The sequence below is a fragment of the Anastrepha obliqua genome, chromosome 6, assembly GCF_027943255.1.
Source record: "Anastrepha obliqua isolate idAnaObli1 chromosome 6, idAnaObli1_1.0, whole genome shotgun sequence".
Taxonomy (NCBI): domain Eukaryota; kingdom Metazoa; phylum Arthropoda; class Insecta; order Diptera; family Tephritidae; genus Anastrepha; species Anastrepha obliqua.
Genome location: NC_072897.1, coordinates 79,786,819 through 79,807,790, shown reverse-complemented (window position 1 = coordinate 79,807,790; position 20,972 = coordinate 79,786,819). Strand labels below are relative to the sequence as shown.

At 38.7% G+C, this 20,972-nt stretch overlaps 1 protein-coding gene across 5 annotated transcripts in view; it reads left to right on the top strand.

Moving 5' to 3' along the window:
• LOC129249802 (calcium/calmodulin-dependent protein kinase type II alpha chain) overlaps nucleotides 1-20,972 on the top strand; it is a 446,460-nt gene that overhangs the window by 363,159 nt on the left and 62,329 nt on the right. For all 5 annotated transcript variants that reach the window (XM_054889448.1, XM_054889447.1, XM_054889451.1 and 2 more), the window contains one exon: nucleotides 3,622-3,678. In XM_054889448.1, coding sequence (XP_054745423.1) covers nucleotides 3,622-3,678 — 57 coding nt within the window. The remainder of the gene's footprint in view (nucleotides 1-3,621; nucleotides 3,679-20,972) is intronic.

Sequence of the window (20,972 nt, the reverse complement as noted above, 5' to 3'; positions counted from 1 at the left end):
AAATCGATTTTTTTTAAGTATATAAGAAAATTTTTTTGTTTAAATGCTCATAACTTAGTCAAAAACGAACCGATTTTAATGGTTCTGGGTTCAAAATGATCGTAATTACTTAAACGAGCGACTTCATGTAGAAAGAATTGGAAAAAAGGAGTTAACATCTTTTTATTTTTTATTTTTAAAAAATGACGACAAAGTAAATCCATTGTTTCATGGGCTGTATGACAAGTAGCGCTGTCTTGTTGGAACTAAATGTTGTGGAAATCACGGACTTCAATTTCCAGCATCAAAACGTCGTTCATCATGGTGCGATAGCGCTCGCCATTCACTATTTCAGGGTTGCAGGGTTTGCAGGATTGAAACCCAAACACCCGAATGATGCATCATATCCAAAACTGTGACTTAAGCGTGTGCTGTGTCATAAATTTATAAACACAAGCAAAGTTATATCAGACTGCAACCAAAGTTGGAACCCCTCTTAAATCTGAGGGTCTGCGCACGGGCCTGGTGTACCCAGTACTTTTAGGTGATGGTCGATATGTTTTCTGTTGAGTTTATCAAACGCTTACTTAAAGTCTCTAAAAAGATAGTGTAGATTAATGTTGGACTCATAACATTTTTCGATTATCTGCGACATGATATAGCATTGATCTGTTGTCGAGCGTCCGATTCCAAAATCGCATTGATAATCTCCCACCAGTATGTTTGATAGAATTTTGTAGCTCACGTTGAGAAGAGCTATCCCTCTATAATTTACACAATTTAATTTGTCCCTTTTTTATAAATTGGGACTATTAGGCTTGTATACCATTCTTCAGGCATGTTTTCTGTTCTTCAAATTTTAAGTATTAATTCATGTATCATCTGTCTTATCAACTCTTCTGTGCCATATTTTATGAGCTTTGCATTTATACAGTCTTCACCATCGGACTTGTAATTTTTCAGCTTCTCTATTGCTCTTTTCGTGTCATTAAGATCGGGGTCTTCCAGCCTATTTTCTACTGTGTATACAATAACAATAGACGTGACATCTTCATAATTATCGAAGAGCTCATTAAAATGCTCTTTCCAGATATTTAGCACTTCATTTCTATCACTCACACCATTGTGTTCTTGTTCTTCAAAGCCATCAATCTCGGAATTGGCTCGTGTGTTTCTTTATCCTGCGGTACATAGATCTTGTTTGTTTGTTGTGGAAATGTTGCTCTATTATTTCTGATTCCCTTTTCATATTATATAATCTTTTTTCATCTTTTTTATAATTTTTTTGTATTCTTTTCTTTTTTCTTTATATTTTTGTAGGTTTCTTCGAGTACTGTTTTCGAGGCAGGCTTTTCTTGCTTCATTCTTAGCTTTATTGAGCTCCCTACATTCTGCGTAATACCATTCATTGGTAATAACAGCTTTTTGGTCAATGGTTTCATTTGCAGCGCTATGAATGGCTTCTTTAAGACTTTGCCATTTTTATGTTATATCTGCTTTTATGATATTAAAATTTCTTTAATATCACCTAGTTTACGCTCAACCTTTTCTGGGAACATTTTTCTTGTAGATTCATTCGCTACGACTTCCTCAACGTTCCAGTGCTTCTTTTTAAACTCATTTTTTATGATTCGCGATATTATTCTTTGGCGCACGCGCGCTACAACCATATAGAAGTCACAATTTGCACCACGATAAGATCTTACGTCGATTATCGAGGACATTTGCCTTTTATCTATTACTATGTGATCAATTTGATTAGCACCATTGTGGCCTGGGGACTTCCAAGTTTGTTTGTGCACTCGTTTGTGTTGAAAAGACGTGCTGCTTATAAATAGTCCTTGAAGTTCGGCAAAGTTGCATAAACGCATGCCATTATCATTGCGATGTTTGTGCAACTTGCTGTATTATTGCAGACTTCTTTCTATTTTTCGCGTTGGAGTCACCGCAGAGTATTTTGATATCATATCTACTTATTTTAGAGCAGGTGTGTGACATTTTGCGTAAAATTCGTCCCTTATGTCATCTTCACTTTCTTCTGTAGGGGTGTAAGCAGATAAAATTGTTATGTTTTGGAATTTCCATTTTAGTTGCAAATATGGAATACGTTCATTCACCGGCTCAAAAGCCATCACACTCTTCCGCGCTGTTTTATCAACATAAAAACAACTCTTTTATAACCTTGACTTTCGGCGCCGCTGTAGTAGATGCTATACTCTCGTTTCTTTATTTCCCCTTGTAATTTCCACCTTATTTCTTGCAGAGCAGCTATCGTTCTTAGTTCATCGGCTATCCAATCAGAACCTTCTTTCTTTATTGCTGTCACATCTACAGCTTCTGATACTTAGCGCGGTTGTATAATCGATTAGCACGATTATAAAATGTTATAGATTAGTCTGAACTTTGGTATAGTTTCGTTTAAGAGAAGAGATTATACGGTGATGGATTTTAGTATTGTTATTGTTAAAGTTATTTTATTATTAGTACCATTATTGTTATTATTAATTTTTCTTCCAGCATAATTTCAAAATTAATTATCTAAGTATGGTTCATTAGTTACATTAAATATAAAATATTAGATTAAATATAAATTACCCAAGTAGCTCGAAAATATTTCTGTGGACCTTGCATTTCTTTCTTAGCCACCTTAAATATATTAAAAAAAGTGGTTATAGTATCGCTTACAATATTAAATTAAATTTGATTGCACTTCATGTATTTATATTGTGTACTTCTTCATGCAACGCACTTATTTGAAATACACCGTCTTCCCTTTCCACTGATGTGTATAATTGATATTTTCAAATCACAGCCGAAAGAGGAAGGTTTCTTCTATTGCCTTAATATAAAATATATATCTTTAGATTATTTCAGGCTTTTGTGTACAATTTCATATTTACACTAGCAAAGTGTACAAATTAAAGACTGTTAATATATGCTGCTACTTTTTTTTTAAATAAGTTTTTAATTATATTGTTGGTTTTATGTGTTCTGTAAGTCTCACTGACATTTTTCCCAAAAAAATTTTCGTGAAATACTTTTATCCTTAAATTTAAAATATTTTGTCTTTTCTTGAAATGGAGGTAAAATGACTCATAAAATTGTTGAAATTATCCTCTACTAAGTACTTTGTTTTTGAATTGTGTAATTTTGCTGCATATGAGAGATTTATATTTTGGTAAATGTTTTTAAACTGTTGTTTTAATTATAAAAAGATCTTTGCTCTTATAATTGCAAAACAATAAAGCCACGCAGTACTCATTATAGGAAAGGTATGACGGATGTGCTATTGAAAAATGCTTTTATTTAATCGAGTATTATATTAACAAGTGCGGCGTAAAAATATCCGGAAAAAACTGTCAGTCATCACCTCTATTTATGTATGCAGTTATTTAATTAAAAATATTTTATTTTATTACTTTTCTTTTTTTGTTTTGTTTTAAAACAAATAGTTAGTTATAATGATTATTTGGAAATTTAAAAATTATGAAACTATGATTTATAAAAATTATAAGAATCCAAATTTAAAAGAAATGAAAATGAAAGCAATTAAAAACTTTTAACCAGCTTTAAGTTCAAATTGAAGCAACTATGACTATTTGTTTTCTTTTCCATTCTTTTTTGATTTTTCCTTTTTTATAGAGGATAAAAAGGGAATTGTTGATCGCAGCACAACTGTCATTTCAAAAGAGCCTGAAGGTAATCAAGTTAAAAGTACTTATTTTAACAGTAACAAAACAAATTAAATCTTGTAATTATAAATAACAATTACACACATTTAACACTCATATGTATTTGTGTCTGACAGTATTTAAGTCATCCTAAAAAAAATTACATTTACCAAATTACCATTCTCCATTCACATAAAATACAAAAGTAAGCACGAGAAAATATATAATCTAAATTCAAATTGTTAATTTGAAATTTTATTAAGTTCATGAAACCTTTTTCATGTTGATTTGGAGTGTTGCTCAATTTCCGACAGGCAATTTTTAAAACTTATACATTCCCTATTGAATGCTAACAGGCCCTTTCAAGGTGAATTTCAAATGCTTAGGGGGTTCGACTGTAAAATATTTTAATCTCTGGACATAGATTGTCTGAACATTCACACAAATTTGGCGTAGGCGTCTCATCGTCCTCAACCTAAAGCCTCTTCTTCTTCTTAATTGGCGCGATAACCGCTTACGCGATTTTGGCCGAGCTTAATAAAGCGCGCCAGTCGTTTCTTTCTCGTGCTAACCGGCGCCAATTGGACACACCAAGTGAAGCCAAGTCCTTCTCCACCTGATCTTTCCAACGCAGAGGAGGCCGCCCTCTTCCTCTGCTACCACCAGCTGGTACCGCATCGAATACTTTCAAAGCCAGAGCGTTTGTATCCATTCGAACGACATGACCCAGCCAACGTAGCCGCTGGATCTTTATTCGCTGCGCTATGTCTATGTCGTCGTAAAGCTCATACAGCTCATCGTTCCATCGTCTGCGATATTCGCCGTTGCCAACGTGCAAAGGTCCAAAAATCTTACGCTGAATCTTTCTCTCGAACACTCCAAGCGTCGTTTCATCGGATGTTGTCATCGTCCAAGCTTCTGCGCCATACGTCAGGACGGGCATGATGAGAGTCTTGTAGAGTGTTAGTTTTGTTCGTCGAGAGAGGACTTTACTGCTCAGTTGCCTACTTAGTCCAAAGTAGCACTTGTTGGCAAGAGAGATTATACGTTGGATTTCAAGGCTGACATTGTTATTGGTGTTAATGCTGGTTCCCAAATACACGAAGTCTTTTACAACCTCAAAATTATAACTGTCTACAGTGACGTGGGTGCCGATACGCGAGTGCGCCGACTGTTTGTTTGAAGACAGGAGGTACTTCGTTTTGTCCTCGTTCACCACCAGACCCATTCGCTTTGCCTCTTTATCCAGTTTGGAGAAGGCAGAACTAACAGTGCGGTTGTTAAGGCCGATGATATCGATATCATCGGCATACGCCAACAATTGTACGCTCTTATAAAATATTGTGCCTGAGCGATTAAGTTCTGCGGCTCGTACGATGCTCTCCAACATCAGGTTAAAGAAGTCACACGACAGTGAGTCACCCTGTCTGAAACCTCGTTTGGTATCAAACGGCTCGGAGAGGTCCTTCCCAATTCTGACGGCGCTGCTGGTGTTGAGCAACGTCATCTTACATAGCCGTATTAGTTTTGCGGGGATACCAAATTCAGACATAGCGGCATACAGGTAACTCCTTTCTGTACTGTCGAATGCAGCTTTGAAGTCGACGAAAAGATGGTGTGTGTCGATTCTCCTTTCATGGGTCTTTTCCAAGATTTGGCGTATTGTGAATATTTGGTCGATGGTAGACTTTCCAGGTCTGAAGCCACACTGATAAGGTCCAATCAGTTGGTTGACGGTGGGCTTCAGCCTTTCACACAATACGCTCGCTAGAACCTTATAGGCGATATTTAGAAGACTAATCCCGCGGTAATTGGCACAAATTGCAGGATCGCCCTTTTTATGGATTGGGCAGAGCACACTTAAATTCCAATCGGCAGGCATGCTTTCATCCGACCATATTTTGCATAGGAGCTGATGCATGCACCTTACCAGCTCTTCGCCGCCATGTTTGAATAGCTCAGCCGGAAGTCCGTCGGCGCCCGCGGCTTTGTTGTTCTTTAGGCGCGTTATCGCTATTCTCACCTCGTCATGATCGGGTAACGGAACTACAATTCCGTCGTCATCGGAAAGCCTCTACTGTAATAGAAATACCTTCACAGTGCGTGATTTTATTTGTTAATAAAAAAATAGTTACAGGGACTTCCTACGGCATCTTAGTATATACTCCGTCCGTGGTTTATTAATTCTGTTATTAGACCTCTGGTTTCGGTCTCTGTGCTAGTAATTCTTAAAAAAATATTAAATTTTTTATTTAACTCAGCAAACAAAAGCTTTTGAAATATCACTATTTATAGCTTGAATCAACTTGGTTACCAAGAGAAAACGATGAAGTATAGTAATTTGAAAGAAAAAAAAATTAAATATTTGGCATACTATAAGGCACAGCAATTGTGGACGGACATGAATTTTTCAGATTCTCAACGATATAAAATTTATTAATAATTAGGGAATCGATATCTTTCGATGAGGTGATATTTTTCTATATTAGATTGAACTATTATTCCAACAGTCCTTATAGACGAAATTGGCTTTGTTGTTCTTTTAGGTATTCAAAATTGTTGTCTATTATATTACCATGAAGCATACCAGTATGCTTGTATGCTTGCAAGCTTAATTCATTTATTATTGTTTGCACCAAAAACCAAAAGTGCTACTATGGCTAAATTGTGCTCGCCTAAGAAGCAAATCATTCTGAGCATTTGAAATAGACGATAAAATTGGTGAATCAGTAACAACACAAGCAAACGTAGGAAGTTGTGGTGTTCACACTAACCAACGTATCGTAGTCCCTTTCCGTTGCTCGTAGGATACATAAAATTGAGCAAAACTTATCCCGTAGAAACCAACTGCGTTCTTTTAGTTACATATTTACACAATACACCGTTTTGTGTATTTGTGTTTGGTTGTACTGACACAATGATATATTTGAATACACACTTTTACACACACAGAAATTCCGAACAACAATAAAAGAGTGATGGAAAAAAGGAATGAAACCTAACCCAAATACTCTTAATATATTTACTGATGGCTCGAAAATGTTAGATTGAGTAGGGATAGGAATCTATTGCGCAGAGCTAGGCATCAGAAAGCCATTTAAGCTTCCTGACCACTGCAGTATCTTTCAAGCAGAAGTCTTTGTGGTAGGTAAGGCTGCGGAAATAGCATTCGCAAAGACATCAAGCAACTCCAAAATAAATCTATACGTTGACAGCCAAGCTGCGATAAAAGCAATAAACTCATATGAAATTTCATCTAAAAATGTTCTAAGAAGCAGGGAAGCCAAAGAGAGATTAGCCGCAGACAGACGGTTGCATATCTATTGGGTACATGGACATAAGGGCATTGCAGGAAACGAAATTGTAGATGAGATTTCCAAAAGCGCTGTTTACAGACAATTCGTACAAGAAAACGACATACTGAAACCTTTAAATACGGTATACAAAGACATCGCTGCGGACATGAAAATACGTATAGATAGGAGGTGGAATAATCTAGCCACTTGCAAAACCGCGAAAATCATGTGTACACAGAGTGTAGATAAATACGTCCGATTCGTACTAGCTCTGTCTAGAAAAGAAAGCAGAACTATTGTAGAATTTGCTAGCGGCGCACGCATACAAGATAGGAAGCTTTATGGAGCTTTATAATATGTGAAGTTAGAGTACCTCTCGGGGATAGGCCTCCAAAGTTTACTTAGATTCGCAAAAGACACAGACGTATTACAAGATGTCTACTACAAAGAAACGTAAGAGTCTAGCTCCATCTGGTAACACTTAGGATCAGTAGGTCTATGTGATGGCTTTCAGCCAGCCAGGTCAACCTAACCTAACCTTTAAACACATCCGCGTTTTCAGTTACAATTTTTTATTGTATAATATGCCAAAGTCAAAAACCACAAAATGCAAATAGTTCATTTATCTATAATTAACATTATTCAACATTGTTTTTAAGTTATATTAATAAAAATTAAAAATGTTCTAAGTTTATTTTGTAAATGATTTCGAAATGTAAATACTGTTTGGCAACACTGTGTGGTGAGAAAGCAATCAGCTGATACGGAAGCAATGCAAAATCCCACGTCAACGATCTACGATACTACGGAACGGAATGGTTTCGGGAATTCATTTACATGGGGCTCTCATTTGTTTCATCGTGTCAGCTGATACGGGCGTACGTTTACATTGGTGAGTTTGAGCACCATTAGTCGCTACCAAGAATGATAGAAACAAGATTGCGCCCATCAGAGGATGCGTGATGTCACATTAACTGAGTTGTAAAGTATTACCAACCATTTGCTCTTCACAATGAATTTAGCGCTTTTTATACCCAAAATGCGAAAAAATTTAAGTTTGGTGTTTGTTTTTTTTTTTAGTTTAAAGCTACTGAAACAGTAAGTAAACAAAGCACTGTGTTATTAAACAAAAGAAGGTTTAAAAATATCACTCTGAGAAGATTTTAGTGCTAATGAAAATTTTTTGATTCTTATAAAATTTGGTATTTTGAAATGCAGATTTAATTTTTTGCTCCTTTTAAGTTCGAATTTACTGAGTGCTAATTAAAACCCTAGAACCCTTAATTAGAACAGGCTAGAAAATGTCATGAAGAAAGAATTAAAATCCGAGACTAAATAACAAAAAAAAAAATGCTAAATCAAGTTACGAAAATGGTAATCTGGCCATACGGGTCAGCAATTATGCTAATATGAAGTCACTCATTGACAAATTCACTGAGAGCAAAGTAACGGTACCACAATAGGCGCCAATTGACGAACATTTTTGTCAACTTGTAATCGGTTGCGAGTGTGTGGCGAAGTTGACGATTTTCCCTTCGGGTTTTGTAACCGGTTGCGTGTTTGTGTAACGAATTTGACGATTTTTCTCATTTCATTTAAAATTTTGAAGTGTGAACATGTTCATAATTCTATTTGTAACAAATTCATCATAAATTATATTTTTAACAAATAAATAAACAATTTATTGAAGAACTCATAGATTTGTCCAATAGCCAGTCGATAATTATGGAAAAATAAGAGCGATGAATATAAATACAGAATTTTATTAGAAAAATATATAGAAGTAGACAAAAACGCTAATAAAGAATATGTGAACAAATATTTTCCTATCGCCCTTTCTTTTCACGAACAAATAACAACAACCTGCATGCAGTTTTTTTCGCATTCCATGAAGGCATAATGACTAGATTCATAGCATAATGCAGACCACAAACCGAAAACAAATACAAACAATCGGTTGAAACTCATTTGCCACACACGTGTTGCTGTTCGTTGCTCAGCGAACATCGAAAGCGGAAAAAATGATAGTTATGTATGTTATTTTTTTTTTTTTCCACTTTCTATATTAACGTTTTTGTCTACATCTTTATATTTTTCTAATAAGATTTGCCACGATTTTAACTTTGTATTTCTGTCTTTATATTCCTCGCTCTTATTTTTCCACAATTATGGTAAGCTTTTGAACTAATATTTGCGTTCCTCAATAAATTATTTATTTATTAGAAATGTAATTATTCATAATTAGCCTGTGTGTGACCTGTTCAGGCCTTAAGACACATACGGATTGGTCCACACGTTATGTGGCCACCTGTTGCTCCCGCCAGTAGGCGTCTGATGCCTCAACTGCTACTTAATTACGTCTTCATGTGGAGAGTTAATTAAGTTCAACGCACGCACATGCTTTGGTCTAAGGGCAGCAATTTCTTCCACCACCTTATTAAAGGCTGAGTTGTTTTCCTTAGAGTTAGAGTTAAAGTTGTTTGTTTGTGAGTTGGAAGATACTCATTTGATTACCGATTTAGCAACAACACTATCAAACGATACAACCAACTGAGGAGGGAGCATATAGACGAGTAGCGGTCAGCCATGCAAAGTTTGCACTAAAAAGGCTTCTGTAGTAAGCAAAAATTTAAGATTATTAAGTGATTTACAACAAGTGATCTTAATCGCGGATAGAAGCACGTGTTGTTAAAAAATAAAATGGAATCTTCGAACGTATATAAGAGGCATATTTTGCATTTTTTTTTTTAAAGTGGTAAAAATGCAACAACTGCTGCTGCAGAAATAAACACTGTCCACTCAGAGGATACCGTGAGTGTAAGGACTGCGCAAAAGTGGTTTTCAAAATTCCGAAGTGGTAATTGCGGCGTGGAGGATGCCCCGCGCGCTGGTCGTCCTGAAGTCTTTAACTCCGACGCCTTGCTCGAACTCGTGGAAGCTGAGCCAAATTTGACAGTCGATATGAAAGCTCAAATTAAATTCATAGCATGGAACAGTTTACAGGCACCTGGTTCATTTTTTGCCACACGAGAAGTGTGCTTCGCATCATTGTTTCGTATTTGACCGCATCCATATTACCTTCAATGCGATGAATTGGTCCGACACCATTCTACGACAAGCAGTTTCACACCATTATTGAGACCCCCTTGGTTTTTGTTTGATGAGACGAACTTGGTCAACGCACGTACTTTCTCCCATTTGGACCAACTATATTTATTTTCGTTTCATTACCGACTAAAATATAAAGCCAGTAAATTTGAGGGCAGAATATTTAATACATATACTATCGAGCAAAATCCAATGGCTTCTTCCGTCGACCGAGAAAGCGCAACTGCTCTTTTCATTATTGCCTTTTGTAGGTGAACAAAAATGTCTCTATGGATGTTAGCAGCACTCATTCTGGGCTCCTCTTTTGAGAATCTATCGATCATCCTATCAATCTGGCTAGTAACCTTTCGCGCTTTCTTTTTTCTGGAAAGGTTTTCTGCTGCTTTATACGCTGAAAAATATTTCAAAGCTTTAAAAACCATCGATTTTGAAACGTTTAATTGTGTTGAAATATCTTCTTCTTCTTCTTAATTGGCGCGATAACCGCTTACGCGATTTTGGCCGAGTTTAACAAAGCGCGCCAGTCGTTTCTTTCTCGTGCTAACCGGCGCCAATTGGCCACACCAAGTGAAGCCAAGTCCTTCTCCACCTGATCTTTCCAACGCAGAGGAGGCCTTCCTCTTTCTCTGCTACCACCAGCTGGTACCGCATCGAATACTTTCAAAGCCGGAGCGTTTGTATCCATTCGGACGACATGACCCAGCCAACGTAGCCGCTGGATCTTTATTCGCTGCACTATGTCTATGTCGTCGTAAGGCTCATACAGCTCATCGTTCCATCGTCTGCGATATTCGCCGTTGCCAACGTGCAAAGGTCCAAAAATCTTACGCAGAATCTTTCTCTCGAACACTCCAAGCATCACTTCATCGGATGTTGTCATCGTCCAAGCTTCTGCGCCATACGTTAGGACGGGCATGATGAGAGTCTTGTAGAGTGTTAGTTTTGTTCGTCGAGAGAGGACTTTACTGCTCAGTTGCCTACTTAGTCCAAAGTATAATAGTACTTGTTGGCAAGAGAGATTCTACGTTGGATTTCAAGGCTGACATTGTTATCGGTGTTAATGCTGGTTCCTAAATTAACGAATTCTTTTACAACCTCGAAATTATAACTGTCTACAGTGACGTGGGTGCCGATACGCGAGTGCGCCGACTGTTTGTTTGAAGACAGGAGGTACTGCGTTTTGTCCTCGTTCACCACCAGACCCATTCGCTTTGCCTCTTTATCCAGTTTGGAGAAGGCCGAACTAACAGCGCGGTTGTTGAGGCCGATGATATCGATATTGTGTTGAAATATCACTGTAGGATAATCCGGCCTTTTGCAACTCGATTTTGGTTTTTCGAAGAGCTAGGGGACAATTTTTTCCTTTTGACATTATTGGATCGTTTCAAAGAGTTGGAGTATTCCTATCCAAATATTATTTTTTACTTACTTACCCGTTACAATATAAAACAGAAAAAAATTTGCAAAATTTTGGACGAAGACCGAATCGTTCTTAAATATATTTCTCACAAAAATATCAGTGCTCCTACTAAAACCCAAAAAATTATTGAAGGGTTCCTTCAAGAGAAATAGATAAATGACCGAATTTCAATGAATATATAAGGTTGGCAAATAAGTTCGTAGCGTTTTTACAGTAGGTTTTTATTTAAAAAAAAAAAAAAAAAAAACAGTTATATAAGGCAATCTCCAATCAAAGTCAATCAATTATGTATTCACCGTTGCTGTTTACAACCTCTTTCCACCTCTCGGCCCATTATTTGATGCTTTTCCGCCAGAAATCGCCTGGTTGAGCCAGTTTTTAAGTACCTATTTGTTATCGAAGGTAACGCTCTTCATATGGTTTGACAAGGAGCGGAAAAAATGGTAATCGGTCAGTTGCTTAAGGACCTCCCATTCGAGCTCTTGGAGTGCGGCTTTGACAACTTGTGCAACATGGGGTCTGGCGTTGTTGTGAGGGTGTATGGTTGGATCATGTTAATCAGGTATTTTTAGTGGAATAGCCTCATGCGCGGGGTGTAGTTGGGCAATGTACATAGAGTTCCTTGGCGGCCGTGACATTCTTTGCGAGTATTTTCCAGTGTAGCATGCCTTCCCAGCCCACCAAACACATATCATGACTTGACTCTCGGCTTTGGCGTATATCCTAAAGCGACCCACTCCTTTGTTTGCTTCATACTGATGTACTTGTATAGGCACCATTTCTCATCTCCCGTGACGATTCGTTACAAAAGGTACTATTTATGACCGCGTGTTGCTCGATGGTGGGCGAGATGCTGAGCAGCAATTTGAAGGCGACTGTCTTTGTTTTTTTCGTGAGGCACCCAGGCTCCCAAGTTTTCGGTAAATCCCATTGTATGAAAGTGACTGAGAATCGTTTTATGATTGCAGTTCATTTTTTCCGCCAATTCACTACTGGTTTGGCGACTGTTCTCCTTCAAAAGTGATTTGAAACGTTCTTCATCGAATTCAGAAGGCCTCCCGCTGCGGGACGTGTCATCGAGGTCAAAGTCGCCCTTTTTGACCTCTGCAAACCATTTCCATGCTGTAGACTCGCCTATGACATTTTCTCCATACACGTTGCAAATGACCCGGGCTGCTTCAACAGCTTTTTGATCTTGATAAAAAGCAATGAAAAGTAAGTGTCGAAAATGTTGATTTTTGCTTCCTGGGTATTCCTTTTCTAAGTCTCACAACTATTATTATAAAAAATGAAATAACTCAAAAATACTATTAAAAGAGTTTTGTAGAGCACAAAGAGTAACATATATCGAATGAATAATTATATATATACTCGTATATATAATTGGCGCGTACACCCTTTTTGGGTGTTTGGCCGAGCTCCTCCTCCTATTTCTGGTGTGCGTCTTGATGTTGTTCCACAAATGGAGGGACCTACAGTTTCAAGCCAACTCCAAAGGGAGTTTTTTGTTTTTTTTGTTTATTAATTTTGGTTTCACCGAGATTCGAACCTACGTTCTCTCTGTGAATTCCGAATGGTAATCACGCACCAAACCATTCGGCTACGGCGGCCGAATGAATAATTACCCTTTGCCAATTAGGACACAAATCGTTGTAAAATGAAAGGAAATATAAAAACGCTATGAACTTATTCTCCAACCCAATACTTAACATTACTAATATAATACAAGGAACAACAAAAAACCACTACCATATTTTTTCATCGAACTGCAAGCGAGTGATAACAATAAAGACATTTACAATACGAGGGGTGCCTTTTATATGTCGGGATTAGAGAACAAAAACAAATTTTAATCATCGAAAATCACTTTATTGTTTTTCAAAATATTCTCCATGAAGATCTATACGCTTTTGCATGAACCAATTGTCGAAACACTTTTGCCACTCTGAATGAGGTACCTCCAAAACATGCATTCTGAATGCCGCAACCGCTTCTTCAGGTGTCGGAAAACGTGGACCTCTCAGTTTGTTTTTTACGTACGGGAATAAAAAGAAGCCAGTCGGTGCCAAGTCAAGACTATACGGCGGATGACCCATTAATTTGATGTTTTGGGTGCTCAAAAATGCAGTTGTTTGAGCCGATATGTGAGAGCTCGCATTGTCCTGGTGAAGAGTGATCCGTCTTTGGCGATTGGTTTTCCTAATTTCTTGGAAGACAACTGGCAAACAAATGGTTGTGTACCACTCAGAATTTACTGTTCTGCGTTCTAGTGGTACGGTTGCGACATGTCGAGTTTTTCCGAAAAAACAGGCGACCATTTGCTTGGAAGTGCTTCGTGCGCGTACAACTTTTGTTGGATTTGGCTCATCTTGAAACACCCATACAGTCGACTGCTGTTTACTTTCGGGCTCATACGCGTAAATCCATGATTCATCACCTGTCACGATGTCATAGACGTGTTTCGAAGCCCGCGATCGTATTTTTTGAGCATTTCCTTCGACCAATCGACACGAGCCTTTTTTTGAGCGATTGACAAATTGTGTGGGATCCAACGCGAACAAATTTTTTTGACAGTCAAATGTTTATGCAATATTGAATGTATGCTGGTCCCACTAATGCCTAAGATTGTCTCAATCTCACGATAGGTCACATGACGATCTTGCAATATCAGTTCAGTTGCAATTTAAGTTACTGTAAACAACACAAATAGCGCTGGTATTTCAAAACGTTCTGAGTACGTAAAAGCCAAAAATGTCAAACTTTGCGATACAGCTGTCAGTTGCCATATTGCAACACCAGGGTTGCCAAATCCCGAAATATAAAAGGCACCCCTCGTATAAGCAAGCTAATGAACTTTGAGTCATCTTAGAGGCACCTGCACCGTTTTGTAGGGCAGAAAGGGTTATATCGAATGAATACTTACTCTTTGCCAAACAGCAAACAAATCGTTTTCAAATAAAAATAAAAAATAAAAGCGCTATGAACATATTCCCCAACCCAATAGACGCGAGAAATCCTGGGGTTAACCACGACGCTTTTATATGGAAGCATAGCGCAGCAGAATAGTTCCTTCAAGCAGATTTTAAAAGTGGGAGAACTAATACGTGGCTTCTTTAAAATTAACATTATAACTAAATAATAATTTTGAAATGTTTCCACAGAGGTTACTCTGGTTATCCACTACAACCATATATCATGATACCATTCCGTATGCCCAGTGACACAGTTCAGAGCAGCTTTAATGACAGACAAGCCAAGGCAAGAATGTCATTGAACTTTTTTCGGCGTTAAAAGAATCATTTTATTTTATTTATTTATTACAATATAATTGATTAGAAACTAAAAATTATAATTAATGAAAGTACATACTAGCTGTCCAGGCTTTGTTACAATATAACTTAAGGTTAGACTGAATTGTGCATAGAGTTATAAAGGGTTTTGCAATAGGAGGTGTTATTTTGATAAAAGATCAATGGTTTCGTTGCTTGTGTGGCACGCAGCGCCGTCTTGTTAAAAATAAACATTGTCCAGATCAATACCATCGAATACCGGCCATAAAAAATCGTTAATTATCTCTCGATAGCGCAATCCATTCACCGTAACTGTTGCTCCAGTTTCATTTTCGGAAAAGTAAGGTCCAATGACTCCGACGGACCATAAACCGCACCAAACAGTCACACGTTGAGGGTGGAGAGGCTTTTCAACAATAACTCTTGGATTTTCTGAGCCCCAGACAATTTTGCTTGTTGACGAAGCCACCGAGGTGGAAATGGGCCTCATCACTCAAGATGATTTTTCCATAGACTTCCGGATCATTTTCATGTATTTCAACGACCCAATCAGCAAAGACACGACGTTGTTGATGATCGGCCGGCTTGAGTTCTTGTGTTAACTGGACTTTATAAGCCTTAAGACCCAAATCTTTATGCAAAATACAGTGTAATGACGTTTTTGGAATGCCTAATTCCAAGAACGTCGAGGAATGGACAAACCTGTGTTTTCTTCAACACTTTCGGCTACAACAGCAATATTTTCGGCTGTTCTTGAGCGACGTGCACGGAATTTAATCTTCACATCCCTAACTTGTATTGCAGTCCGACAAGGTGCTTCACGATGACCCTAAAATGTTCGAGTTTTACAAACCGTCTCTGCCAAATTTTAAACATTTTTATAGTGAATTTTAATAACTTCAATGCTTTGGAAAGCCCTTTATTTTAGAAAATCACATATTGTTTTTATGTTATCTATTGCTGGTTCTTTCAAAAAGTGTAAGGGATGTTAGCTATGGAAAAAATTATTTCTAGATTGAGTGAGGAGGACACATTCTACAAGGATATGAGGGATCGTAAGTGCGACTGTACAGTAAATCGACATGATGGTTGTGGCTCATTGATTGGCAGATAGAGTGTCCTCGCGGAGTCTAACGAAGCATTTGTTCATTGCAACAGAGGTCGAAGGAAGAAATTTCACGGCCAAGCAGTTAGTCTTGATATTTTTATACGGATGAGTGTAGTTGAGCCAATGTGACATTGTTCTATTGGTAGCGAAGCAGGAGGCGACTTCTCATACTTTTCTACTGGAGAAAGGCATAAAAGTGTGAGGAGGATATTTCGCGCCTTCATCTGCACGTTCGTTACCAGTTATGCCGACATGGCCTGGTAACCACATTAGTTTCATATTGGTGCCTAGCTCGATTAGTATTTGCTGTATGGACACTGTAAGCTGATAGCCCTGTTTAACTAATTGTAATTAATATAAATAAATATATAAATATAGAAGGAAATATAAAAACGTTATGAACTTATTCCTCAATCCAATATATTCAAGCGAAAAAAATACGGCGTCGTACTCGATGAATAATGGTATAGATTCTGATTTTATTCTACTACCAACTTTTGGATGGGATAATTGGTTACGCAGGTTAAGACTATAGTAAACCTTAAGAAAGGTAATATTAGTTACATTACAGAAAAGTTATTATGTAGTAAATGTGAAGGCATAAATATTGTAAAATTTGTTTGACATAATAAGAGAAGGTTCAAATTCAGATTCAGCGACGATACATAGCGAACAGTCATTACATAATACTATAGAAGCGGTTGAAAAGCCTGTAAATTGTTTTAAAAACCAGATAATTGTTGACGAATCTGAAATACCGTCCAAATGGACTTTTATTATTTTCGGAAATAGAACCAGACATATTATTTATGTTTGTGATAAAAATACTATTTTGGGAATTATTCAAGAGCATGTGGACACCAATTTGGTGAACGCAGATCATTGCAGTTTATTCATTTTAGCACACATTTAAATGACCTATTACAAACATTTTCCGCATAAGAAAATGCTAAACAATTTTTGAATGATTATTTCTTCACAAACTGGAGAGGAAGGGAAAAGAAGCTATTTTAAACTGCAAGATCTCGAACTATTTTTGAACATGTTTGGACAAGTTTTCCAAATTTCTAGTGTTTCAAACTATAACATCTAGAACAATTGTATGAAACCTCAACTCATACAACTTTTGAATATATTTCCTAATACTATTACTCAAATAAGGTCAGATATCTACTTGCCAACAGAACCTTTAACGGCCAAGTGGAGAAATTTCACGGTACATTGGTGGTGCCTCCTGTGACGAACTAATGATTCACTATAACGTCAGCTTATGGGGTTAACTCGCACGATTACGGTAAACTGAAGCTTCGTGTTTGATTACGCCTGATTTAACAGATAATTACGGATAACTTTTTGGACGTCGGAACCGAAATAAATCTATGCAACTACCATGCGGCCGTTATTGGGCCAGTGTGGCCACAGACGTCATACTATTTTTTGCCGACACGAATCACAACAACCTATTCCATCCAACGAGGTAGATTCTGCTGTGGCTAAGCCTGACGTTGGATCCAATTCACCATCATTATGACTAGCAAGCAATACAATCGTTACCAGCATTGAGAAGGGAAACCAAACTGATCTACTAGACATGGCACGAGCCAACGTCTTCGTCAAGGGTCACAAGCAGCGGACATCCGGAATTCAGGGGGTTTGGCTAATAGATTGGGTCCTTATAAGAGCAAGTATAAGATAATGGTGGAGTTGCGTGGTCGAGAGCCAAGGGTAACGTCCGATTCACAATAAAAATCATTTTTTCTAAATTTAAACTGGACATTCATGCATAGGTTATTGGTACGATTACTTCAGTTACCCCGGCGGTTAGTATCGACACTGGGCAATGGAAACATTTGGAAAATCTTCAATTTGCAGTCGTATACTTTGGTACCCCGGGTCTATGTACTTCTTGGTGCTGATGTCTGGGGTTCGATTGTTGAAAGGGATGTCAAACATGGAGGGCGTGATGAACCTCACTCACAACTTACCTGATTTGGTTGGCTTGTATTCGGGGCAAAGTTCGATCACGGTCATTCGTGTATAACAGTTGGAATTTATTGCGCGCATATTAGAAACGAGTCTTATTTAAGGGATCTCATCTGAAAACATCGCAGAAGTACCCGTCACAACTAAGTGCGAGCGGTGTTTTGCCACTATATACCAACGTGAGCCCGATGGACGCTATGTTGTGAGATTACCATTGCGTCAAGGGGCCAACCATTAGGCGAACTTACGTCAACATTCGTCGTCAGTTCTCATGTTTGGAATGACGTCTTGCGGACGATCCGGACATGCATGCAAGATGTATAGGGTTTATGAGGGAATATGAGGACCCTAGCTATATGGAAAGAGTTGTTCAGCCAGTTGTTCAATCTGGATGCTATTATATTCCTCATGATGTTGTGGTGGGAAAATTTCGCGGGGTGTTCAATGCTTCTGCTCCTACCCCGAACGGATTAAGGGTACCCTAACAATATACAGCTCATTGGATATACCATTTAAGGCTCGTTAATCTACATTTTCCTCCGCTTCCCACATTATGCAATCGCGATCGCAGCTGATGTGAGGAAACTGTTTCGCCAGGCTATTGTGGCACCTCAAGATAGAGACCGCACAGAGACTTTCAGCGTGTACCTTGAGAATAATCTCCATCAGAGGAGGTAATTACTTACCGAATGTCTACTGTCACGTATGGCATGGCATGCAGTTCTCATAATGCGATTAGGACAATACATCAGAGCGCGTACGACAACTTCGACAAGGCTCACGATCGTAATATGGGCGCCCAAGCACGAGAACCCATTATTTCATCATTCTACGTGGATAATTTCCTCGCCAGTGTTACCATTGTTGAAGGTGATATCACTTTAACAAACAACTTGGCACCATACTGACAGCTGAAAATTTAAAATCAAGGAAGTGGAATCCTAAAGACGGCGCTGTAATGATTCGAAGAGGTAGAGACTTAACGCATACGGGATGTCCCATTGATGCATCAATTGCTTCTGTACTAGGTTTACGATGGAGTCCTGTCGACGACGTCTTGCCATTAAACGTGCGCAGTGTACTCAGCGAGGTAGCAAAGCAGTTTGACCTAATAGTATTCTTGTCGTTTCGCTACGACCTCAACGCTCTCAACATGCTTCGGATACCTCGTTGGCTTGGGATACAAGAGGAGTCGAGTACCACGCCTTATGGGTTCTGTGATGCCAACCAGAAAGCATTTGCTAACGTAGTGGATCTTAGAGCCTCCACCCCTCGCTTGGAGCTTCAGTATGTCAAAAATGAGTTTTGACATAGAAAATAAACTCAATTTTTCAATTTCAATAGCAAAAAATAGAAACTGTTTTATTTGTTTTGTTTAATCATTCAGTGAAAAAAACTTGCTTTATTTGGACTTCAAATTTAAATTCTGTATTTTAAAAATGTCTGAAAAAAGATTATTCTTAGATATTACGTACTTACTACATATAAGCATATTATAATTACATAAAGCGTCAAACATTTAATAATATTATAAATCGAGCGGAAAAGACGGGTTAATTAGAGAAAAAGTGTGCAGGTCTTAAACTTAAATTATTGGACGTGCAGTACGCCTGATGATCCGAAAATTGGATCAAAATCCGAGACTTTCCTTCAGCACATTTGCAAAAGAGCTAATCGAGGAGTGTGGTATTATTGTCTCTCATGAAGCAGTGTACTCAGCTATACTGCACGATAAATATTCAAAGCTACGGTTTACGGCTAGTTTTCTGGGCGGCAGCCCTTAGTCGTAGAAAATCGGAGTTTTTCCGGTATCGTACAATTGGCTGCCCATTACAAGCCATTTGCTCATTATCGTCTCGATTGAGAGACCTGCCGACTTTGTTGAAGATATCTTCGCCGCTCTCCCCATGCCCGCCAACGTGCGCGCAGGCGAATGCGCATTTCGTAAGGCGCTCACTGCCGCTTCGGCTCGCTTCATTCCTGTTGTAAAGAGCCGGAACATAGGTCCCGATTTTCCAGCTGAAGCAACTGTTTTAGCAAACGGGCGTAATCACCTAGGCCAGGTCGATCCTGGGTATCCCCGCATAAACGATCTCAGTTTGGAGATTCGGCAACAGGTTACCCAACATAAGCGGACTAAATCGGAAGTGCACCTGAATACCTGCAACTTCACCACTAGAGTTAGTAAGCTCTGGTCCACCGTAAGGTCCCTGTCGAACCCGGCGAAGGTGGCCACCACCTTTAACGGTTGCACTTCGGCGGACCCGAAGAGATTCGCGAGCTATTTTTGCCCTTTTTTCACATTGCATCCTCCGGTCGACAGAACTAAGAGTCGTGCCAATAGACGGCCACATAAACTACCGAACAATAGTGCTCTACCTACTTTCTCCAATAATGAGGTTCAGGGGCCCACCAACAAAACAAAAACATGAAAAGCCATTGGCTGGGAAGCCCGCCAACCAATGGAAATCTTATCGGCTGATAACTCTCCTTTCCTCAAAAGTGAAGACTCCTGAAGAAAAGCCCTCCTACTCCCAGTCTACACGAAACACCTGGCCCCAGCCACACATTAGCATGGCTTCCGAAGAATACGCAGAACCACCAGAGTACTCACCACCATAAACACTCAGATAAACCGTGGGCTTAACCAAAAACGGCCCTATGAAGGGACTGTCCTAGTAGGGTTGGACCTGAAGAAGGCTCTCGACACAGACAGCCACACTCGACGCTACTAGATAACATTATATAGTCGACACTCCCGCCAGGGCTGGAAAGGTGGTCCGCGAACTATCTCAGTGGTCGGCACTCGTCAGTAAATTTTCGAGTCCAAATCTCTAAACAGAGGAAGATAAAGCAAGGTTATCCGCAGGGTGGTGCCCTTTCACACTTGCTTTTCAACTAATACATATTGAAGCTCCCCCAGCCACTGGAGGCAATCTCCCTAGCAATTATGCTGATGACCTGTGCATCAAAAGGCACGTTTACCTCACCTGTCTTTCTCGCTTTTCCACTGCTAGTCCACGGCGACCCTCTCTACCACTTATACAAAAGAAGTCAAACTACAGCTGAAGGTAAAAGTCGACGACACACTAATACCGACTGTAAACAGCCCAAAAT